Below are 25,421 nucleotides of genomic sequence, written 5' to 3' on the forward strand. Positions count from 1 at the left end.
ATTCAGGAAAATCCTTTCCAATCCAAACCTGAATTAATAGTAAACAATTTCTCATCTGCAAAAAATAAGCCTAATCTCTTCCAGGAGCCACCAAATTGATTAGTTATTTGTATTTTAACCAAAATGTGATCATGGTACCTAATAAAACCAGGACCAACCCTGTGTTTTTCTTCTGATCTTCCTGCTTGTCTCTCTTTTGGGTCTAATTTTGTCCTTTGTAACAATATTCTGGAGTTAAAAAAAAAAAGAAAAAGACAGAGGTCATGGGCAAATTCATATATAAAGAAGGACAACCAACCTTATGGTTCATATACAGCCCTGGAAATCAGGGCATCTGGATGCTTTAACTTGTATAATCACTTTTTTTTCAAAACCTTAAAAGCCATTTACCTTCCCAGTTTTGGGTTTTTTTCATTTAAAAAAATGTGGTAAAGAAAAAGAAAGTGTTTTCTTATCTTCTTAGAAGTACTGTGGAATTCCATCCAGTAATGAGCAGGACATCTCAAGCCCTTTGGCTCTAGAAAATGATGTTACTGCACATTATTTTTTCATGGTTAATTTACAAGTATTCATAGAATCTTGAGTTCCAGTCCCTTGAGGAAGGATGATGATCACTGACCAGGGTGGCTTTTGCATAAAATAATATTTATCTGAACTATTTCCTCTCAGAAAAGAGGAATTTAGAAAAATATTGGAGCTTCACTTAAACACAAGCAGTGGAAAAGATTTCATCAGTACTTTTGATAAAAGAAATCAGTATTTAAGTACCAGTTCTGTAAAAGTTGTGTCTCACTTTAGCTGAATTTGTCACACTACAGCTCGACAGCCCATCTGGTCCTGTCTTACTGCTCTACAGTACAGAAGTTCTTTTTTGTATCATTTTCAGTCTCCAAGGATATCCTTTCCACATGGTGGTAACCAAGTCATTTCTTAATGCTTTAATTGGTAAAGGAAACATATATTTTAATTTTCCTCTCTAGTTTTCCCATCCCTTACAACCTTAACATTTTATCCATTTAGATAATTTGCCAGTTCTCTGATTGCTCTGAAACAGGAAAACATTCCCTCTTGTACAGCCCTGGTTTGTGTTCTTGATGTATGACCTTATGATCCAGATTATTTTCTTAGTGATCTGGCATTTCCCTTATATTTTAGCTACCAAATTCTTGTATCATTTCAAACTTTGATTAAATATTATTTTATTTACGCCAGACCACTGATAAATGTCCCAGACAAAAAATACTGAATAATGATTCTCTGCTTCAAATTGAGGTCTGAATAGGTTAAAATCCATTTTAAATAGCTGCTGTGTTAATTTTTGCATCACGCTACTTTCTGTTAAAATAGTTGGAGTTACTGAAACCTTGTTTTAAGGAAACATAAATATGATTTTTTACTGTGATTCAATCATATCCCAGTGAGAGGTTTTTTTTCAATGTCATTAATTCTCAGCAAATTTTAATCTCATTTTAAAAAATCCATTTTGTTTGACATGGCTGCTTGACCACAAGTCTGTATTGATTGGCCTCAATTATCCTTTTAATTCATTTCATTAAGCTTCACTCAAATATTTTTTATTATTATTTTGTGCATTGCCAAGATCAGACTGATAGGACTTCAGTAATTCAGAATTTTTTTGGCTCATTCTTTCTGAAGACTGATCCCGTGTTTGACATTTTCTGCTCTTCTGGAGCAGAAATTTCATGTTCTAAAAGCTTTCCTGACAATAAATATTGGTGTTCCAGAGAACTCCTTACTAAGTTCTCTAAAACAAATGTGTGCAAGTTTTTCTGATGTCCTAACTAAAAAACAAATGGTTTGCTCTAGCAATTGTTGTGATTAACTTTCATACAATTTTTGAGAGGGAAATATCACATTACCACTGAGTTTGTATGACCTGGTGGGGTTTCTTTGAGGCACAATATTCTTTTTTCTTAAATCAGGATTTCCTCTAGTCTACATCAGAAAAATAATCTCCACATATTTTAGGACCTTCTAAAATAATTTGTGCAAATTGCAGATGTAACTCTTGCTTTTGTGGCTGCAGATGTGGTGGTTTTGAACCTGTTTGACAAAGAGGAGAGGGAGTTGCAGATTTATTTGCAGTGTGCTCTGCATGCAAACATTTGCATCCCTGCTTATGGACAACGGGTTTGAGTTCCCATTTCTGTTGAAGAGCAGCAGCCTCTCCTTTCTTGATCCACTTGTCTGGATGTAGGGACAGTGAAACATTTTTCTTCCTCCTTTCTAAAGAAAGCAGAGTTCTCAGCCAAGTCCTGATTTTTGCCCAGTTTAGTTGTTCCACCAGCCAAGTCACACAAAAAGGTCCCTTGGCTGCTGGAGTTCATGCAGCCACTCAGGAGTTCAGCAGATATTCTCAAAGAGAAGCCTGGTGGTTTAATGCTCCTTCTGGCTGTTAACCCAGCTCTGCTACTCCTGGAATGGTTTTCCCTTTGTTTTGGAATCCAATTCACCTTAACACAAGCAGAAAGGATCAGCATGGCGTGAGAGTTCAGGAGTGGCAGGATGCAATTTAAAACTCTATCACTGTCCCTGATTTCCCAGGGGGCAAAGTGTGTTAAGAATTTTAAAGGTGGCTGTGCCAGCAAAGAAAAGTGATGGCTGGGGTTTTTTTCACTGAAGTGATGCTTGGCTGGAGCAGAGATCATCCCCTTCCCTCTGTCACCCGTGCCCCCTTCCCAAGCCCTGCTTTCACCACCTCAAAACTGGGAGGTGACAGGACACAGCCAGGGATGCTGGCTTATTTTAGAAAGTATTATCAGTCAGCTGATCAAAAGGGTGCTGCAGGAAAAGCACATTAAAATCTCTGGTCATTGGCTTGTGACAATGACATTTCTCCTGGAGCTGATGTTTTGGACACATGATGTTGTTGTAGAGGGGTTCCAGCCCTGGAGGAGCTGGAGCTGCTGCAGAGAGCCCAGAGGAGGCTCCAGGATGGGCAGAGGGCTGGAGCAGCTCTGCTGGGAGGAAAGGCTGGCACAGCTGGCATTGCTCACCTGCACAGGAGAAGCTTTGGGCTGAGCTCAGGGTGGCCTTGCAGGGCCTGGAGGAGCCCCAGGAAAGCTGGAGAGAGACAATTCCCAGGGGATGCAGGGACAGCACCCAGGGAATGGCTCCCAGTGCCAGAGGGCAGGGCTGGGTGGGATATTAGGTGGAAATTCTTCCCTGGGATGGTGGTGAAACACTGGAATAGGTCGCCCAGAAATTTTGTGGCTGCCCCTGGATCCCTGGCAGTGCCCAAGGCCAGGTTGGACACTGGGGCTTGGAGCAGCCTGGGAAGGTGTCCCTGCTGTGGCAGGGGTGGGAGGATGAAATGAGATGATCTTTAAGTTGCCTTCCATCCAAACCCATTCTGTGATTCTGTGATAATTCACTTTTAGGCTTCCAGGTTTTGGTTTGATGGATACAGAGGAGCCCTTTATATTCCTGCCAGCTTTGTTTTGGTCCCATCCCACACCAACCTGTGTGCCTGTCATTATCTCCAGCAGTTCTGCTCACCCTGCTTGGATAATTACCAAATTTAAAGTCAGCTGATTGAGTTTTTTCCCTTCAGTACTTATTTTTTACTGAAGGTGCACAATCTCCTATGCATCTCTTTAACCAAGAATCAACATGTGTTAACAAGAACTTCTGTGCCACCTACATGGATTGGTGTGAATTCTTTTCCAGGTGCAGCATGGAAATCCCCAGTGTGCTGGGCAGCACCTGAGAACATCTGAAGGAGATTGTTTGCCATTTAAACCTGATAAAAAAATTATGAAAAGCAAACTCAAGTACATTGTAATAATTTTCAGCGTTGTCCTTTCTGCTTTTCTTGAGTTGTGAATTCCTTGCACAAATACCCACAGACTTCACTTAAGGAGACAGCAATTGCTTCAAAAAGCTGCATGCTGAATGAAAACAATATTTGCATATTAAACCACCCTAATTGTGTGTGCCAGAGGGAGAATGTGTGCACAGGGTCTTCATAATCCTGGTGCTGCTAGAATAGCAAGAAGCATCATAAAATTTGCTAAAAAAGCCCCATTACTTGCAACCAGAGTCATTATTATTATTGTGTTGGGTTTGTTTGGCTTTTTTGTATTCTTCTGAAGAAATGTGTCCCTTCCTGGGTTTTTGGAAGTCAGTAACAAAACTCCTTTGGGAGCAGCAGTGTTGATCTTTTGGTTTATGACTGATGGCAAAGATATTGTCATCTGTTGGGCACTGCCACTTCCAGGTGTTAATGGCAAAGACAATCTCATTCCAGCTGAAAAATAGGAATTCTGAGTGCCCAAAATAAATGTTTGGTTTAGATGAGACACTCAAGATGAACCATCCTTCCCTCCACCATGAATCTTCCATGCTTTGTGCTGGAAAGGGATGGAGGAAGGTGTAAAAATGAAGGAGTGGAGCAAACAGACCTAGAGGGAGCACAGAATTCCAGCAGCTCCAGTGGTGGGTGAGGAATAAAGCTTAAGAGAGGCAAGCTGGCACTGTGTCAGATAAATACAATTCAGAAAAGTGGATAAAAGGGGGTTTGCTGAGATTTTTTAATGAATAAAAAGAGCCCTCTGTCCATTTCTTTTAAAAATTAGTACAACACAAACTGTAGAGATGTGTGAAGATGTGGCTTGTTTCTGCCTGCATCCTTGGCATTTTAAAAGCAGGATATTTAATAGGATCACAAGTAAGGAAATTGTTGTAGGTGTTGCAGACCCAAGAGGTGATGGAGGAATAAAAAAAGTGGGATGGAGAAAACAAAGATAAACTCAGTAAATGTCTTGGCAGGTGCTGATAGATTTACAAGAAGCAGATAAAAGAAGAAATGTAAACTTCCATATAAGAGGTGTTTGAAGACTTAGAACTTGGAATTGCTTTCTTCTCAGATTTGCTTCACTTGGTTGCACAAAAGGCTGCTTTGTTGCTGTGTGATAAACTTAGGGACTTGGGAATCAGCTTTCTAAGTGAGTTTGTTTAGCAGCAGACTGCAGAACAAAGCAGAGCTGCCTGGTTTTGCTGGATGATACCACAGAAATTAGTGTATTATGTTGATAAAGTTTTACAGAAGCCTACCTGAAAAAACCAAACTTCAGCTGTGCCTTTTGAACTAAGTATTGAAATAATTCTAGCCCCAAAGGGTTTTCTGCTTTTAATAGCAGCAATGACAAGAACAGGAGGAATATTTTTCCTTCAGCAGTGTCTTATTTTTCAGGGCTGATCCATGTGGGAATGAACCATCCTCTGTTTCATGTGTAGCCCAACTCTGAAGACCCAGCAGGAGTATTTTGAATTATTGCTACTGGGAAAATATTCATATTTGAGTGCAACCAAGCAAGTTTGTGCCAGGGCAGGCTCAGCTTGGCCAGCAGCAGGAATTTGCCCATGGAAAGGGTGCTCAGGCCTTGGCAGGGCTGCAGGGAGCTTTGGAGTGCCCATCCCTGGAAGTATCACCTGGAGGTGGCACTGAGTGCTCTGGGCTGGGGACAGGGTGGGAATCAGGCACAGCTGGGACTCTTGGAGGTCTTTTCTAAGCTCAGAGATTCTGGGATTCCAATTTGACTCCTTGGAGCCCTCCCTTGCTCACATCTGGTTTGGAAATGACAGGTTGACACTTGCTCATCCAGCCTGGCTTTGGCTCTTGCCCAGAGATGGATATCAAAATTCCTGTTTTCTTGCCTTTTCTTCTTCCCTCACCTGTTCATTTGCTACCTACAGCATGAAAGAACTGAGATAATTGTTATTTGTTAAATTGTTCCTATTTCTAATATGTTTATGTAGCTTTTTTCTAGCTAAGCCAATGGTAACTTGTATTTCTCTTATCATCTTTGGTGCTACTGAGGAACTAAACAGGGCAGTTTGGAGCAGAAATGCAATTTCAGCAAAAGTAGGGACTTTGAGACACTTTTATTCTTGCCATTGATCTAGAAACAACAGTGGTGTCACACATGGCTGATTCAAATCACTTGGTAATAATGCATCTCCCAAATAGATTTTCATTTGTGATGACATTTCTTCTATTTTCTTCTAGATGCAAAGAGTTTGGCCGAAATGCTCATGAGGTAAGAACAAATTGAATTTTATTGGGTTTTGTTTAATTAAAAATGTCTGTCAATTATAGTATCATATTTCAGAATTTTTAGAGGGACAAATGGAGAAGTAAACTTTTTATTCCTAAACCCTTTTCCAAAACACAACACTTGTCTTTCTGTTGAGAACTGTGATGCACTGATGGTCAGACATGAGAGAAAGAAGACGCTTTGTGGATAGTGTGAGGAGCTACAATGATTAAAAAAACCTGATAGCTCGTGTTAGATTAAATCCTAGAAGCTAGGTAGGTCCATTTGGACATTTTTTCCCACTCTGAAAAACATTTTAATAATATTTATCAAAGTAATTGCTCTTCAGAGATCATCTGATTAAAGGCAATAAATTTCTGGCTGTGAATATCTCTAAACTTTGCAGCTCTATTTATGTAATTCACTGTTGTTAGCTGCTTATACCCAAAGGTATAAAAGAGCAGGTAAACCCATTTATTATTTTTCACTTCTGTTCCTTCAGCTCAGCATTCAGAAATCTAATTCAGTTGTTGAATTGCATCATAATGACTATTCTGGCACCACAATTCTTTCAAAGATGGAAATTTCATAACTTCAATGTTTATTGTTTTGTCTAGGGAAAATACTGAACTTTAGAACCACTGCATATATTTGAAACTGGGATCACCAAGGGATTATTTTTGAGTTCAAATGAATTTTGGGTTGCTAGAAAATATTTTTTATATTCCAGCAACAAATTTGACAATGTCATAGATATTTCACCACACGAACCACACTCCAAAGTTCCTCCCCCGTGATAAACTTCACTTCTATTGTAAGAATAAACTCAGCAGAGGCATGGTGACAGATGGGTTTGGTGTAAATTCAGCTCCATGCCATCATATCTGAATAAGCCCAGTGATGTTAACAGGACTGGTCATGCAGTCCAGGTCATCCCCTCCCTGGCTGCCCGTGGCAGCAGATTGTGGGGTTCAGCAGCTTCAGGAGCATTTGCCCTGGTGGCTTCTGGTGCCACAGATCAGCACACCCAGCAAGTCTGTTCCCTTGATGCCTTGTGCAGGCTGACCCAGAGCAGAGGCTGGGCAGAGCTAAAGAATAAAGCAGGGATTGATTCCAAGGATCTCCTGCATGGACCCACCTTGGGCAGCACCAGAGCCCAGCCAGGGCTGCACCCAAGATGACCCAAAATGGCCCCAAAATGCACGGCCGGGCACGGGGTCTCTCCCTGGGATCAGCTCTGCTCCATTTGCACCTTGCAGTTCATTGTCCCAGCCCAGCTTTAGCCCAGGCACTCCCACCCTGCTTGTTTTTCTCTCTCCAGCCCACGGGGTTTGTGCTCCTGGCCTGAGATTTGGCTCATTTGTCCTTGGTGCCCAGCTGGAGCAGGAATTGTTTTGTCTCCCTGCTCTGTGCACAGAGCTCACCATCCCATAATATGAAGCCCAGACCCACACATTAAAGCAGCACAGAACCTGAAAAATATAATAGCTAAAACCTGAGGCATCACACTGAAAAAAAACCAGCAGGGAGCAGCTGAAACCCTTGCATGGAGACTTTCAGTCCCAGTGGCAGCCACTCAGAGCCCCTCTGCAAAGCTGGGAATGCTCTGCCCCAGCCCAGGCTGGCCTCACAAGCCTTGCCACCTCTTCTGCAAGGCCATTTCAGAGCCTCACTCCTCTGGCACTTAGAAAACTTCACCAAACTTCCCTCAGAAGTGCTCAGATTTTACCCACTTTTTCCTTTGCTGGTGGTTACCAAATTAAGGAATTTTTGTCCTCCCTGCCTGATGTGCTCAGGGAGCAGCCAGGTCCCCCCTCAGTCCTTAGTTCAGGGCTGTTTTTCCAGGTAACCCACCTGCCACCATTTCATTTGGCTTTTCCTTTTACCAGCATTGAAACATGCTCATCAAACCAGTTCCTCTCACCTGATTTATTAACAAATAATCCTGGTTTTATCACATAAGCATATTTTATATTTCTGTTCTAAAAGTTTGAACAGAGGCAAATGACTGTTAGAACTTCAGAGGAAATAGGGGATATAGGCTTACATCCACAGACATGCCAGCATGGGAGCTCTCATTTGTGACAAATCTCTGAAATATATTCAACCAAAACCTGAGCTACCCACAAACAACAGATGTTCCTGAAGATGTAGCATGTGAATAATCAAAGGATAATAAGCCCTCTCCAAAACAACAGTCACATATGATAAAGCCCCTGCTATATTTTATCTTTATGATTTCACCAAAATCTGCTGTGATAAAGCTATCAATAAAGGGGGCATCTGGGGAGAGGGCAGACCAGATGATTCCCTGCTTGGTAGGAAGGTGTGAGAGCTGGAGAGAGCTCTGTGTATCTTTCCCTTTGAGGAGATTTTCATGAGGATGTGTAAAGAGGATTAAAAACGGAGCTTTAGTCTTTGCTTTGAGAGTCACTCATTTGGCTGTGTAAGCCAAAGTCTGTGGAGCAGGATAAGTCAGCAGTTTAATGGGAGCTGCACAACTCATTGTTGGTACCTTAAACTCACAAATAAAAGCCCCTGCTGTTGGATAAGCACAGATTTTCAATGTTTCTTTTGGGTGAAAGCATCACTCCAGCCATGCTCTGCAACAGTTCACTGTGAATCTGTTTAGCAATTCACTGAAGTTTCAAATTTTGGACATAAGGTGAAGAATCTTTCATCCCCAAATATTCTGATTTAGTTTCCCGTATGTTTTTACAACTGTGGACTGTTTCAAAAAGCCCTGTACAATGTACTTGCTCTGGAAAAGGCCTTTATCCACTGACTCAACATAAAAGCTGTACTCTGACCAAATACCTGCCAAAAATACCTGTTTTAAATAGAGATAAAAGCAGGAACTTTAGTAAAGTAAAAGAATACAGCAAATTACTGAGAATACTGAGGGATTCTTCAGAATGGAGAAGTCTTTGGGGAGACCTCTGTGGTGGTGTTTGAGGGTCCCCAGAATGAGGGAAGAGATGAGAATCTTGACTCCATGTTTCAGAAGGCTGATTTATTATTTTATGATCTATATTATATTAAAAGAAAATGATATACTAAAAATATATTAGAGAAAGAGAAAGGAGACATCAGAAAGCTAAAAAGGAAAGGAATGAATAATAAAATCTTGTGACCAGAGTCCCAACACAGCTGGACCACGATTGGTCATGAATTAAAAACAATTCACATGGAATCAATCAAAGATGCACCTGTTGGTAAACAACCCCCAAACCACATTCCAAGCCATCAGATAATTCTTGTTTACATTTCTTTTCTGAGGCTTCTCAGCTTCTCAGGAGAAAAATCCTAGTGAAAGGATTTTTCATAAAATATGTTTTTTGACATATCTCATTGAGGCATTTTCATTTCCTGAAAGGAGCTTAGGAAAAGGAGAGGGACTTTTAATATGGGCAGACAGTGACAGGAAAAGGGGCAAGGGTTTTAAACTGAAAGGGGCAGGTTTAATTTAATATTAGGAAGAAATTCTTTACTCAGAGGGCAATGAGGCACTGGAACATGTTGTGCAGAGAAGTTGTGGATCCTTCATGCCTGCAAGTGTCCAAGGCCAGGCTGGACAGAGCTTGGAGCACCCTGGGATTGTAGGAGGTGTCCCTGCCCTTGGCATGGGGTTGGAATGAGATGATCTTTAAGGTCTTTTCCAACCCAAGCCATGATTCTGTGATTCTGTGCCCCAGTCTCCTGACAGGCTCCCAGTGCCTAATGATTTGGAGCTCAGAGATTCTTTGAACCAGAGAGAACTAATTCTATTATGCACAGATCCTTACAGGGTCTGAAAAATAAAAAAAAAAAAAAAAAAAACACTTGTTTATTTTGGGGGATTTTATGTCTGTAAATGTTTAAAAAATAAAGATAGATGCATTTTGTCCTTTAAAGAAATAATCATTGGACTCCTCATCCACCAAACTATTAAAATATTTTTGCCTGAATTTAGTTTAGGAAGCTTCAAAAGTGAAACCTTCTTTGCCCTGTTTCCAAGCCCTAGAGGCTCTTCATTGCTGTTGGCACTTTAGGATTTTATAACTTGAAAGCTGAGCTGTTGTGGTCTGCAAAAAAAAAGAATTCAAAATTCCCTGAGCCAGAATGAGAGAGCATCCTAATCAGCAACAACCCCCTTGCTTCTGCCACCTGCCTGTGCTGTGTTTGGACACCCCATGTCACTGCTGCATGCAGGGGAATTAATTAGCTCAGCAAGGAGGAGGAGAGGCAGCCCACAAACCAAGGAATAACTCTCAAGAATAGCAGGGAATATTCCTGAATAGAGAGAAGCCTGGGTTCCAGTTCTGGCTTGAAAAACCTCCCACCTATTTTGCATGAAACTATCCCTGGAGCCAAGACTGGGATTGGGAATTCTCTCTTGTCAGGTGAGCAGTAAAACTGCAAATCTGGGGAAAACACTGCTCCTGCTCCCTGTGATCCAAGCAATGTGTTGCTGTGTTGGTTGAGTGCTTTCTAATAATGGAAATACAGAGCATTCATCCTGTGAAGAGCTCCAGCTCTGGCATTCTGGGATCTGCATTCTCTGAGCAGGAGTCTGATCCCATCCCTCTGTCTCCTGCATCCCCAGAGGGGTGCAGGGATGCATTTCCCAGACTCAGGGACTGCACAGACTCTAGAAGTATCTGACTCTGTTTTTCCTGTAACTATTGGATTATTGAAATTAGACATTAAAAAAAAAATCAGTTTCCTTCTTTAAACTGAAAGAGGGCAGGTTTAGATTAAATATCAGGGAAAAGTTCTTTACTCAGAGGGCAGTGAGGCACTGGAACAGGTGCTCTACATTTGCTTTACAACTTTGGGCAAGTCCAGAGCAGTCCAACTTCCCAAGGACCTCTATCCAAGCATATTTGGCATGCAGATAAAATATTACTGTCTGATTCTCTCAACATTTTAGCAACTTGAGTGGCATCCACTCCGTGCAGAGACTTAGAGAATGCCAGTGTGGAATTTATCTGCATTTGACAATTCTACATGTCTTTGAAAATTTATGTGTTTTAGTAAGACTCTGTGATGACCATTCTCCCCTGATTATGTATGGAGAAAAGTCTGGAAGCCCCTGGGGGGCTCTCTGATATTTTGCTTCCATAATGATTGAATGAGGCACCAGTTGTGGCCTGTTTGAATGCATTTCAAATATCCATGTGTATGTGATGGGAGCAGCACCCTCTAATCACCCAGGAGAAGAGAGACATTAAATTTGGGATGTGTAGATGGTGATAATGCTGGGGACCACAACAGCAGGGAAAGCCAGGAGGTGAAAATCAGAGGGGTGCTCCCAGGTGCCTTGTGGATCTCACCCTTGGATTTGGAGCAGAACCACTGACCACATGGCTAGAAAATTCCTCCAAAAAGAGTCTCTAGGAGAATGTCCAAACCTGAGGTAATCAGGGCTTGCTGATGTGGAGACACAGCAGGAAGTTAACACGAATTTCCTGGAGATATGGGCTCATCACAGGACACAGTCTCCAGCTATGTCAGGGAAGGTACAGGTTGGATATCAGGAAGAAATTTTTCACCAAAAGAATAATAAAGTACTGGAATGCTCTTCCCAGGGAGGTGGCAGAATCACCATCTCTGGATGTGTTTATAAAGGACTGGACATGGCCCTTGGTGCTAGAGTCTGGTTGAGGTATTGGGGCATAGGTTGGACTCGATGCTCTCAGAGGTCTCTTCCAGCCTCATCATTCTGGGATTCTGTGATCACACGTGCATTAATCTCCCGTGCTCACAGAAGAACTGAGCTTATCCCTTTAACAGTCCTCTGCTGATTCCATTAACAGCAATAATTCCCTGCCAAAGCAGAATTAAACTGAGTGATCTGCAGCTATTTTACACTAGAAAATGAGCCTCCACTTGGATCTTACAGCTCTTTGAAGCCTGAGCACCTGGATCACGCTGCTGGCTGATTTGTCTCAACTCTCCACAGCCTCCCTGCGTGAAGTATTTGCAAATATTTCATTTCATCCAGAGATTAATTACATCTAAAAGGGCAAAATGTTCCTGTTTAATGCAGTCTGAAGGGTTTTTGGTGCAAGCTCTGCGCTAGAAATGACTGTGGCACTTGGTTTTACCATCCATTTTCATTTGCTTTTGGTAGACAGCTCTTTTAAGAAGTCATTTTCTGGTACACAAACTTCAAAATGAAATTGTTTCAATTTGCACGATGATAAAATAATTGGTTTATGTTCTTTTTTAGATTATTGCATCAATCAATTAGACATAATCCACAAATGTAAACAAGATTTGCAAGTTTTGTCTTGGAACATCAATGGGACTACAGGCTTTATTTATTTTATGCAACCTATTAATAGTATGCCTAGTTATTAATTTGCTTTTTCATTTATCAGTCAAACTGATATTTGAAACTTAGCTAATTAAAAATAATGAAAAGATAAAAAAACAATTAGAAATTACTCAAGACATCATTTTCCTACCAACCTGTTTGATCAGCTGCATATTGCTTTATTCAGATTCATGAAGACTGAAAGAAAAGATCCATCTTCCAAAGTGTTTTTATTAATTTCATTATGAGAGCCCTTGAAGAAAACTGTGTGAAATTCTCAGGTTCCTGCTGATGGAGGACAGACCACATCCCTCCACACTGTGCATTCATCTAATGCCTTGCCACGTGCAATAAATTAATACCATGCACTTGTTCTGAAGAGGGCAAAATCAAATGTGTGAGTGGTTTCTGCTGATTATGGTCACATTGGTGGTTTTGAGCTGGACAGATTGAAAACGAGGAAGTTTGCAAATATCTTTTCATTTAGGCTGAATGTTAATATCTTCACTTCTCTTTTGTTTTCAGCAAGAACACCAGGACATCAGACACTCTTAACAAGCAGCAGCAAACACTGAGGATGCACATAGACATTCCCAGAGCCCAGCTGCTGATAGAGGAGAGGGACACCATGGAGACCATTGGTAAATTTGAGCTTTTTTTCCCCCTGGTTAATGTAACAGGCTCTTTTAGGTGGGATTCCTTTCCTCCACACCTTTTCCCTGCTGATCACATCAAGAGAGAAGACCTACAAAGTAATTTGAAAACTGAACTGGGTTTATTTTCTCTCCCTTTTGAGTCATTTCCACTAAAAGTAATCTCAGTATAGGATCTAAAATAATGCAGGGCATTAGGAAAATGAAGCTGTTGGAAGGAGTTTCTTGAAGAAAATGTAATTGAGGACTGGCAGTTTTATGATTTTCATTCTGATTTCTCATTTGGCTCTGCCTAGGCAGTTGGATCACTGACATTACTTAAAAGGAAAATAAAATTCTGAAACTGCACTCTCAGTATCGGAAGATTTGCCACAGCTAACTTTTAAAATGTACATGTTGCATATTGTATCCACCTGTTCCTAGCACATGATATTTCAACATTTTGATCAGTTTTCAGCTTCTGTGTATCCATGCAAAATTCAAATCTAAACTGTTTGATGATACAGAAAACAAGATTGCTCATGGGGCTGGCACTTAACTGAAGTGTCACGAGAAACAGAATTGTTTGGTGTTGGGCTTTTTTTCCCAAATAATTTAAAATATCTGGAAACTCAGAATGGAAATGCAGCCTGATGTCCTGACTATATGAGCACACACTGTGACTCCTGCCTGACCTTGTTAGACTCTAACTTTACATTTTTTGGATAAAAATCTGTGTAAAAGAAGCTGACAACGTAACAGCATCCAGGGATGGTGTGGCCAGAGAGGAAAGTCAGCAAGCTGAGAGCAGCATCTCTGCACCTCCTGGTTTGAAAAGGAGACCTACAGACTTTCTAAAATCATTATTTGAGCTTCCCAAAGTCTGCCCTTTGTGCCAGGCTTCATCCTAAAGCCAGCTTTAACTTTTGAGTGGCAGCTGCTGAGCAGTGGGGGGGTTCCAGTGAAAATACTCCTAGAGCCTGAGCTGCAGCAATGCCATCAGGGCCCTGCTAAGAGGCAGCTTCCACCCAGAATAAGCAGGGATTTTGGCAGGGTTTGACAGAGTTTGCTGCCAAGAGGCTTTATTCCCAACCTGAATAAGAGCTCATCTTTTGCCAGAGACAGAGTGATTTGATTCCTAATGTTATTCTATTTATAGCCTTCTTTGGGTAAAAAATGTGTGTTCTGTTATTGTGCAGAGCTGTTCACCCTAATGGTGTCTTGTCAAGTTAAAAAAAAAAAAAAATCCAAAACAAAACCCAGGAATGCTTAAAAGGAGTGGATCAACCTCTGCTGACCAGTAAATGCCCAGAAGTCCTGCTGCTGTCAGTTCCTTAGAACACATTACAAAACTATATAGCACAGCCCAGCAGGAAATCCTTGAGGCTTTTCTTGCAGTCCTGAATGGATAAAAAGACTGTAAAAAATGCAAAAGAAAGTCTGATAGCACACCAAATAGTTGTTCTGCAAGCACAAAGGCAGTGAAAGATTTATTGCTATTAAACCATCCATGATCAAGTGGACCAAATTCTTCCTTGGAGCAAAAAAAAAAAAAAAAAAAACCATACAGAGATCACAACTGGAAAAAAAATTGAAAAGAAGGAAGCAAATGCTGTATAGCACTGCAATGATGAAGGTCTGTGTAGAAATTTGGTGACTATATCCTGCCCCACAGGGAAGAACTAGAAGCAGAACCACACAGCAGGAAAGGTTAGTGCTCACCTTTTCCTTCCTTCCCAAGGTCAGGCTTAACCTCACACTTTTATTTGAAGTTGCATAAAAACCAGTCCTGGGTCAGTGTCATCCCTTCTGCAATATTCTGTCTCTGCAGAAAAAGGGGAGAGAGGGTTGGTTGGGAACACCCCCTAACAACCTCCTTTGGGAAGATAGGGGTGGGTGCACTGAGGACATTGCTAATCATGCTGATAAAAAGAAATAAAGGGAATATATTGCTGAAAACATCAACAACATATGAGGTTGAAATAAGATGTTGGAAACATCATCTGAGCTCTCTGAAAGTGAAGAGGGCAGTGTTCAAAGGATGGGAATGAAGGAATTAGGGCCACAAATGATGACATACAAATCAGCTCTTTGTCAGGGTGTTTGTCTGCCCCAGCTGCACGTCTCTAAGGTGAAATCACCAGGAAAAATTTAAGTTATTCTTTAGTTTTATATGGGATTTGAGTTTAAACCCAGAGGTTTAAACTTCCCTTCAAAGCCCCCTGGGCCCTGCAGAGAGCAGGGAGCTGTCCTTCAACTCCACAAAGGGGTGAGCAATGCCACACACCTGGGGTGACCAACTGTGGGGTTTGTGAGGGTCCCCAGGATGAGGTGAGAGATGAGGATCTGACTCCATGTTCTCAGAAGGCTGATTTATTAGTTTATGATATTATATTATATTAAAGAATGCTGTACTAAAACTATACTAAAGAAGGAGAAAGGATACAGACAGAAGGTTGAACAAGAATGAATAATAAAACTCGTGACTGACTCTGGGAGTCTGACACAGCTGGATTGGGATTGGTCATTAAGTGAAAACAATTCACATGGAACCAAGCAAACATTCACCTGTTGGTAAGCAACCTCCAGACCACATTCCAAAGCAATCAGATAATTATTGTTTCCATTCTTTTCTGAGGCTTCTCAGCTTCCCAGGAGAAGAAATCCTGGCGAAGGGATTTTTCAGAAAATGTGACAGTGACAGGGAGCTGCTCTGCCCGCGGTGTCCCTGGGCTGTGGACGCCTGGGGACTCCCTGCAAAGCTCTGAAGAAGGCAAACCCAACATTCTGTGCTCATCATCTGATTATTTTCCCACTTACAGATGACAGATCAACAGTTCTGCTGACTGATGCTGACTTTGGAGAGACGTCCAAGCAGAAGTCCCTGACTGTCACCCACACTGTCCATTACCAGTCGGTGTCACAAGCCACAGGGCCACTGGTGGATGTCTCTGATGCCCGGCCAGGAACAAGTAAGCACATCAGAAAATAGAGAGGAGAAAGCTGTAACAAAATAACTGCTCTGCTCCTGTATTTGCATCCTCATCTTTCTGTCTGAGAGTGGAGAGAAATCTTTTGAGGTCAGCAGAGGGCATTTCTTAAACTATTGCACTTAGTGATTCAATATGGGGGAAATGGCATATGCATCTGAAATGGAGGTGCAATTTGAAATCATTCATACCTGGCCTTCATTAAACCAAATGCATGCTAGATTTTAATTTCTAGAATTTATTGGGTAAATTACCTTAATGGCTTTTAGTGTGTAATACACTTTTTTTTTTTCCCTCTGTGATCAATCTTTATTGTATTTCAAAAGCAACTTTCCTCCTACCTCTCCATCAGGCAAAAAAAAAAGCAATTCTCATTATTACTTTTTCTGAAAAAGTTGTATTTCTGGCTTTAGTTATTATGGTAAATTGCTTTTCCCAGATATATTCATGCCAAGTTGTTCTTCTAGTGATTAAAATACTATCATAAATTAATATACTGATGCAATGCATTCTTCTCATTACTCTCATGAATATGTTCCATATCTTTGTAAATGGCTAAAAAAAAATACTAAGGTTGAATGATTAGTTATGAGTTAGAAATTTTACCAAAATGCAGTTCACTGCAATGTGCAATTTCTGAAATCTCTCACATTATTTCTGTCCCCTGATCGTTTCAGAATTTACTTGTTGAGTTTAGTGAACATAAATGCTGAAAGCTCACTTGCTAGAATGCAGATAATTTGAAAAACCCATTTCCACTGCAATCTTTTAAATAAGAGGTGTTCTAGTCCTGGCCTTGGTGCTTTTTTAGCCCTTTCATCTTTTTTCAGGTCATTTCTTGAGGACCAGATTTTTAATAAGGAAAGAGGCATCACCCCAAAACCTCCCACCCATGTCATACCACAGAACTTTATAGCACCTTCCTTTCTAATGCCTCTTTGTGTGCTTGATTCCTCTGCAGCCAGGGAGATAATTCCTTCAGATTAAATGTGGATTTAACTCATGTGCAAGAATATGATCTGTGTCCAGCCCTGCTTGGAAATAAAAATCCACCAGCACTTTTATTAGGCAGTACAGATCTGATTGCAGCAGTGCACAGGGCTGGGTCAAAGACTTCCAGGTAATGTTCTCTGGATTTAAGGCACTAATCCAGCTTTGCTGCAAGCTGGGTGATGGGATTTTGTCTAGAGCCACCACTTCTGCTGTGAAGAGGAGAGCAGAGCCCAGCTGGGTGGCTCAGAGGTCATGGACCCTCCTGTGTGAGCCCAGTCACACTCACTGAGTGACAAATACTCCTTTACAGCATTTTTGAAGTTCTTCTCTTGTCCTTATTTATTTATTTATGGAAGAGTTGCTCTGTGAACCTTTGCCTTGCTGACCTCAGCTCTCTCCAGTGGTGTTTGACAGCAGAGCTGGCATAGCCAGGGCACCAGCTGTGTTCCCATCCCACTGCCAGCTCTGGAATTGCTGTGCCTGTGCTGCACAGCCCCTCACAGAGGCACAGCACAGCTGGAGCAGAGCTCCTGCTCATCAGCTCCTGTGGGCTGGCAGAGGCTCTCCCAGCTCATTCCCATTGCTGACAGGATCCTCCCAAGTCACAGGATCAGAGGTTGAGGTCCAGAGGGACATTTGGGCACTGCTCAGTTAAGTCCCTTTGCTTCAAGCAGAGTCAGCAAGGGCTGGACACAGATCCTAAGCTCAGGAACACCCCCAGATGGCTTCTGAATGTCCCCTGGGATGGGAACTCGACCCCCTGTGTGGGCAGCCTGTGCCAGGGCTCAGTCTCCCTCACATTAAAGTCTTTCCTGATGTTCAGGACAAAGCTCCCAAGTTTCTCCTTGTGGCCATTGCCCCTGGTCTTCTCACTGGGCACCACTGACAGAAACTTGGCTCTTGTCCCCTCTTGTCCTCTTGCCCCTCAGGTACTTCTGTACATTGAAGGCATTCCCCCAAACCTTCTCTTCTCCAGACCAGCACTCTCCTTCTGTTCTCCATGTTCTCCTTTGAATGAGGCTCACTCCTGGCCACACCACAGCCACGTGCCACATTCCCAAGTGTTGGTTTGGGCCATGCTGAGCATGGATTTGGATGTTGTCCATGTGAGGCAGCTCTGTGCTGCACTACCAGGAGGATCAATTATCTGTGGCACCAGGTTCTAATTTTTTCACTGCTGTAGGGGAAAAAAAGGAGAAGGATCAGACCATTATTTGTAAATAAATACCTTGTTTCTTTGAAGCAGCAGAATACAAATTCTCACTGGGAATGCTTGGGCAGAAGCAGTGCTCAGAGTCATTATCTGGGTATTGCTTTTTCTTTCCATTTCTTCTGCTAAAGTCTCTCACCTCAAAGACTGACAACTTCACCATTTGAATGTCAAAGAACGTTTTGAATAGATTTGAATTTTTCATTCCTAACACCCTTTCTATTGTTAGTGATATCATTTCAGAAGCTCTGAAGAGAATTCCTTCAGTGCTGATGTAGTCACTCTCTATTTGCCACATAATGATTTTTCTCTTGCCCTTGCTTTGTTAGAATCATTTTCAGGGCAGAACTCTTTATTAATAAGTTCAAGGAGGTCAATTTTGGCACATAGCTTGCTTTTACAATCTTGGTCACTATATTATCTCTAAGTTAATTTTAAAAGTACAACATTGATGACCTTAAACCAGTAGCAGGTGATTTTTAAAGTTTGAGAAATTGCATTAATTTACTAATTGTTCCAAAGCAGTCAAATCTTTATGAACTTGTTCCAACTGAAATTCTGATGGCACTCTTACAGCTTATGTTTTATGTCTTGGCCACTTGTTAAAATAGGAAATCTGTAGCTGATCAATACTGTAATATAGCAACAGTATGTGCAGAAAAGGGAATTATAGCCCCACATTTCTGAGCACATCTATTCAAAACTGACAGCAGGTGCAGAGTGTTTCTGAGGGCACATCTGTGCTGATAATTTGCACTTCACTTGAGGTGTGGTGTGAAATTCCTGACCAGATCTACTTGCCTTGTGCTCTTTCAGTTCTCAGAGTGGTTTTGGTGCTGGAGAACTGCTTGTCTTGGAGTAAAGGGATAATGAATGTGTCAATGGAAGAATGATGGGGCCCTTCAGCTCTTCAGTTCCACCCTTGATAAAATGTAGAGTTTCATTAGAAAGAGAGTAGTTCTAGAAAAGCATCAGCAGTTTGGTAATGATCAGCATTAACACTTCATTTCTTTTCCCCAAAAAAAATGTCTTGAGCTTGGGTTTTATTAACTAAGATGATTTCAGTGGCCATCCCCTTCTGGAAGGGGGAAGTGAAGGGCCAGGCACTGATCTGTCTGCTGACCAGGGACTGGACACAAGGAGGGGAGGGTATAGGTTGGATATTAGGAAAAAAATTTCACTGAAAGAATACTAAAGTACTGGAATGTTCTTCCCAGGGAGGTAGTAGAATCACCATCTTTGAATGTGTTTAAAAAGGACTGGACATGGCACTTGGAGCTAGAGTCTAGTTGAGGTGATGGGGCATAGGTTGGACTCAATCTTAGAAGTCTCTTCCAACCTCATTATTCTGTGATTCTATGAAATGTTTGGAGCTGTGTCAGGGAAGGATTGGGTTGGATTTTAGGAAAAGGTGGATTTTCTTCACCCCGAGGTGGCTGGATGAATGAGGCTGCCAGAGCTCCAGGAGCATTTGGACACCGCTCCAGGAATGCCCAGGGTGGGATTGTTGGGGGGGTCTGTGCAGGGCCAGGGCTTGGACTGGATGATCCCTGTGGGTCCCTTCCAGCTCAGCACATTCTAGCACTCTGTGATTCTGACAGGGCTGGTTTCCTTCCCACCCCCTCTCTGCCATGCCCCACAGATCCCACCACGAGGAGGAGTGCCAAAACCGGACCCACCGCGCGCAACCGCTACGCCAGCCAGTGGACCCTCAACAGACCCCACCCCACCATATCAGCCCACACCCTCACCACAGACTGGAGGCTGCCCACGCCCAGGCCAGCAGGATCAGTGGACAAGGAAAGTGACAGCTACAGTGTCAGCCCCTCGCAGGACACAGGTACGGACAGGGCTCCCTGCAGGGACAGCAGGACAGCAGCAGCTCCTGGCATCCCATTGCTGACAGGATCCCAGCAGCTCCTGGTGTTCCCATTGCTGACAGGATCCCAGCAGCTCCTGGCATCCCATTGCTGACAGGATCCCAGCAGCTGCTGGCATCCCATTGCTGACAGGATCCCAGCAGCTCCTGGTGTTCCCATTGCTGACAGGATCCCAGCAGCTCCTGGTGTTCCCATTGCTGACAGGATCCCAGCAGATCCTGGTGTTCCTATTGCTGACAGGATCCCAGCAGCTCCTGGCATCCCATTGCTGACAGGATCCCAGCAGCTCCTGGTGTTCCCATTGGTGACAGGATCCCAGCAGCTCCTGGTGTTCCCATTGCTGACAGGATCCCAGCAGCTCCTGGTGTTCCCATTGCTGACAGGATCCCAGCAGCTCCTGGCATCCCATTGCTAACAGGATCCCAGCAGCTCCTGGTGTTCCCATTGCTGACAGGATCCCAGCAGCTGCTCATTCCCATTGCTGACAGGATCCCAGCAGCTCCTGGTGTTCCCATTGCTGACAGGATCCCAGCAGATCCTGGTGTTCCCATTGCTGACAGGATCCCAGCAGCTCCTGGTGTTCCCATTGCTGACAGGATCCCAGCAGCTCCTGGCATCCCATTGCTGACAGGATCCCAGCAGCTCCTGGTGTTCCCATTGCTGACAGGATCCCAGCAGCTCCTGGCATCCCATTGCTGACAGGATCCCAGCAGCTCCTGGTGTTCCCATTGCTGACAGGATCCCAGCAGCTCCTGGTGTTCCCATTGCTGACAGGATCCCAGCAGCTCCTGGTGTTCCCATTGCTGACAGGATCCCAGCAGATCCTGACATCTCATTGCTGACAGGATCCCAGCAGCTCCTGGTGTTCCCATTGCTGACAGGATCCCAGCAGCTCCTGGTGTTCCCATTGCTGACAGGATCCCAGCAGCTCCTGGTGTTCCCATTGCTGACAGGATCCCAGCAGCTCCTGGTGTTCCCATTGCTGACAGGATCCCAGCAGCTCCTGGTGTTCCCATTGCTGACAGGATCCCAGCAGCTCCTGGTGTTCCCATTGCTGACAGGATCCCAGCAGATCCTGGTGTTCCCATTGCTGACAGGATCCCAGCAGCTCCTGGCATCCCATTGCTGACAGGATCCCAGCAGCTCCTGGTGTTCCTATTGCTGACAGGATCCCAGCAGCTCCTGGTGTTCCCATTGCTGACAGGATCCCAGCAGCTCCTGGTGTTCCCATTGCTGACAGGATCCCAGCAGCTGCTCATTCCCATTGCTGACAGGATCCCAGCAGCTCCTGGTGTTCCCATTGCTGACAGGATCCCAGCAGCTCCTGGTGTTTCCATTGCTGACAGGATCCTCCCAAGTCACAGGATCAGAGGTTGAGGTCCAGAGGGACACCTGAGCACTGGTCAGTCCAATCCCTCTGCTGAAAGAAGGATCAGCAAGTGCTGGCTGCTCAGGAACGTCCCCAGATGGATTCTGAATGTCCCCAAAGGGTGGGAGCTCCACCTCCTGTGTGGGGAGCCTGTGCCACCTGTTCTGTTCCTGGGTGTGCCTTGTTTGGAGCTCAGGTGTTGTTGTTCTTACCTTGCCAAGGTGGTTTTTTCTGTAGGATATTTATGAGGGATGCCAAAAATGCTTGGAGTGATAATGACAACAAATATTGTGCCTCTGGTTCCTCATTCCACACACATCCTTTGAAAGACATGGTGGTAAATTTTCCTGTAGCTTCCTAAACCAAAAAGCAAAAGGAGGAGAATTTGACTAGGAATGGATGATATTAGTCTGCAAGAATATTCTTGAGTCATATTTGGAATGATTTTAAAATGTGAACAACCTTCAGGTTAGTGTTTTTATTTTCCTGTTTGTGTGATATGTTCATTCTCAGTGGAAAAGAGCGGGGGAAAAAAAAAAAAAAAAAAGGGAAAACTCTGGAATTAGAGTCCAAGTAAAAATCCATTCATAACACTGAATTCTGTAGCAGCTGGCCAGGATTTTCCTGAGAAACAGTATGGGGTTTATTCCTCTACAAGACAAAATGGGGAGACACTGAATACCTGCCTGCAGCCCTCATGTCTTCTTGATGCCTTCACATCATAAATGCAACTGGGGAAAAAAAAACCTTTCTCCACTGTCTTATGCTGAAAAAGTAATAAAAAAAGGCAAATAAATTACTAAATTATTAATTGGAAGAACAATCATCAAGTAAATGTAATAAAAGTTAAAAAGAATAAAGGTAAAATAGTTCTCCAAGGGAACTCTGACCAAAGTGAAGGCAGGCTTGCTCTGGCTTCCTCAGAAGGAATTGCCAATTGTCTCTCCTAATTTTAGGAGAAGGGTGTTCATGATGGGCTGGAGCTACAAAGCAGTGGAGTGAATGGCCTTTCACCACAAAAACCAGGATGACTGGTTTGTTTTCTGTATAAGTATCTGACTTCACTCATATTTAGGAATTTACAGCCTGGAGTTCTCAGTGTTTCATAATTCACCCTCTTAAACCCCCATGTTTTCTCCATGGGGTTATAGCAGTCACTAGATTCCTCCAGCCAGCTGACAACCTTCAGGTAGAATTATCATAAATTTTTAAGGTTATTAAATATACAAATCTAAATATAAATAGAAAATCTCCTCTCAGAAACCCTTTCTGTAGACACTCCAGATTGCAGGTGCATTTGGATGTGTTCCAACCTGTTGTCACCCAAGGATATTTTCCAATATGTGTGGCAAAGGGTAGAAATAAAATTTACTGTGTGGTTTAGTAGATAAACTACATCCAATTATGTAAACAGACTTTATAATCTATATTTTAACAAGCCTACTTTTCTTCTCTATGTCTACCTTGGAGCTCACAGTGATTTATGTGAGGGATAGCAAGCTTTAAATCAAGGAGGCTTTTCTTGTGCCAAAAAGCAGCTCTATTAAACCACTTGGTTTCTGGGAAAAGAGCAGAGTCCATTTAATTTAAGTGCTTTAGAAGTTTAAAACTTTCAAATAAACATATGTAGCCAAATTATGTGTTCAAGAATCAATTGAGCTAATGTGCACATTTGGTCACTTCTCCAATCTGGAGTTCAGATTTCAGGAGCTGGTTGATGCAGTTGATATTTGGCAGAATTTAGCACTTATCAAAACAATTCCAGGCTTACAAAGCAGTAGCTTTTGAGCTTAGGAGAAATGCCTGGCAGCAGTTCATAGCTGTGACCAAGTTCTAATGTTCTAACCAGAGGCCATCAGAAATTTCCTGATCAATCTGTATTCATGAAGTCCAAGAAGTTTCATAAAGTTCACCCTGGGCTTGGATAAACTTCCATCAAATCTAAAGTAGGGGCTCAGGCAGGTTGGTTCTGGAATATTCTGCCTCTTGGCATGGGTTGTGGGAAGCTGCAGGTCCTGAGTTTCAATGGATCAAGCTGTGACCTTTGCATGACCACGATACTCACAGGCACTGCTCCTTGGCACTGGTCAGCTGCTCCCTCCTGGGAGTTTCCAGCTGACCAGAAATGTGGGAAGACATCACTGAGGTCTGCTGTACAAATCAAATGTGAAAACCAGAATGATGTTTCCTGTGGGTGGAAAGAAAAAAAAAAAGGCAAAAAGAAAGAAAAATCAAAAGAAACCCTGTTAAGTTCTGGTCAGCTCCAAATCTTAAGCAAGTTAGAGCAGAAGTACTTGTCATTTTAAATAATGGATGGTTGTGTTTGAAAGTGGCAGGAGCACCATTCTTTGTGCACAATGAAAACTGATGCAGGGGTGCAGGCACACAATAAAAAAGATAAAGATTTGCAATAATGACACGCTTGCCTCTGGCTGCTGCAGGAGGTCCATTTTTATGAATTAGCTATTACACTCTGCCTGTTTATTGAACATCACCAACAATGTCTGAAATTGCACAGATCTTGTGATGAAACATGACTTCTGCCCAAGGAACTTTTCAAAGTCCTCTGCTCTTCCAGCCCACTGGATTAGGAACACTGTGGGTGCAACAGCCCAGCAATTCTGGCCCTGCAGAAGTGAGCCCTGCATTTACAGAGTGCTTTTTAATGTATCAGTAGCCATTTACATCTTCAATAACAGTGTTGTTCAAGAAATATTGATATTCTCAGAAACTCATCAGCAGAAAAGAACAGCTTGTGGGTCATAATAACCTGTGTGTCAAATATGAATTCCCTCATTAGCTTCAGCAGCACTGAAAAAAGGCAACTGAATGACTGCAGGCTGTAGTTGCCCGATATTGCTTTCTGAAGACCTTTGTTCTGAATGAAATGAGTTAGTGTTTTACCTGGTGTCTAGAGAGATAGCATCTGAGAGCTACTGCCTTCCTATTTGACCTTTGTTCTCAGCATTTTCCAAAGGGAAAAAAAAATATATGTATGATGGAAAGAGGACAAAAAGACTTTCCTTTCTCACCTGTACATAGCCCCAGTGAAATATTTCTGAGATGCATCAAAAAGCTAATGCAAAAAAGCTGTTTCTTATTTTGCAAAATTTGGTTTTTGGGTTTGAAACCTTTTGAAGGCATTTGAGATTTAGAGAAATGTTTTTTTTTGTTGTTGTTGAAAAAGGAATATTTTTCATGTAGTAAAGGTTATTTTTCATAAAAGAAACATGAATTTAATGCTAAGGCACCGAATGCTGCTCACAGGATAAGGCTTCACTTTAGATTATCTGTAATTGTCGAGTTCCTGACTGAAGTAACACTTGTGCAGGCATTTGAAGCAGAATCATTTAAATCACCTTGATAATTTCAAGGGCTCTCTGCTTTACTCTGAAGCACCATGCTCGTGGCTTTCCAGCTAAAACCAGACTGTGCAGATGTTTTCTCTCTCCCATTATCCCATTCCCGCCGCTCAGACCGGGCGAGGAGCAGCATGGTCTCCACAGAAAGTGCCTCCTCCACCTACGAAGAGCTGGCCAGGGCCTACGAGCACGCCAAGATGGAAGAGCAGCTGAGGCACGCCAAGTTCACCATCACGGAGTGCTTCATCTCAGACACGTCCTCGGAGCAGCTCACGGCAGGGACCAACGACTACACGGACAGCCTGACGTCCAGCACGCCCTCCGAGTCGGGCATCTGCAGGTTCACTGCCTCCCCCCCCAAGCCTCAGGATGGAGGGAGGGTGATGAACATGGCAGTTCCCAAGGCACATCGCCCAGGTGAGGCAGCAGGGAGAAGGTTTGGGACACCCCAGGGAGGGTTTCACACCACGCCCGGGCTGGGAAGAGGGTGGATCACAATATCTCCTGTTACTGGTCACAGATGAAACTGGGGTACTGTGTTTGCAGAGATGTCAGGAATGATGAAGCTGACTTCATGTTCTCAGAGGCTAATTTATTACTTTATAATACTATATTATGTTAAAGA

At 42.9% G+C, this 25,421-nt stretch overlaps 1 protein-coding gene across 1 annotated transcript in view; it reads left to right on the forward strand.

Annotated features, from left to right (window-relative positions):
* Window positions 1-25,421, forward strand: part of DSCAM (DS cell adhesion molecule) — a 498,888-nt gene that overhangs the window by 452,518 nt on the left and 20,949 nt on the right. The window contains exons 28-32 of the mRNA XM_059840105.1: window positions 6,032-6,062; window positions 12,886-13,001; window positions 15,815-15,964; window positions 19,828-20,025; window positions 24,911-25,213. Of these exons, the coding sequence (XP_059696088.1) occupies window positions 6,032-6,062; window positions 12,886-13,001; window positions 15,815-15,964; window positions 19,828-20,025; window positions 24,911-25,213 (798 nt within the window). The remainder of the gene's footprint in view (window positions 1-6,031; window positions 6,063-12,885; window positions 13,002-15,814; window positions 15,965-19,827; window positions 20,026-24,910; window positions 25,214-25,421) is intronic.

This window comes from Haemorhous mexicanus, chromosome 2 (assembly GCF_027477595.1).
Source record: "Haemorhous mexicanus isolate bHaeMex1 chromosome 2, bHaeMex1.pri, whole genome shotgun sequence".
Lineage (NCBI taxonomy): Eukaryota > Metazoa > Chordata > Aves > Passeriformes > Fringillidae > Haemorhous > Haemorhous mexicanus.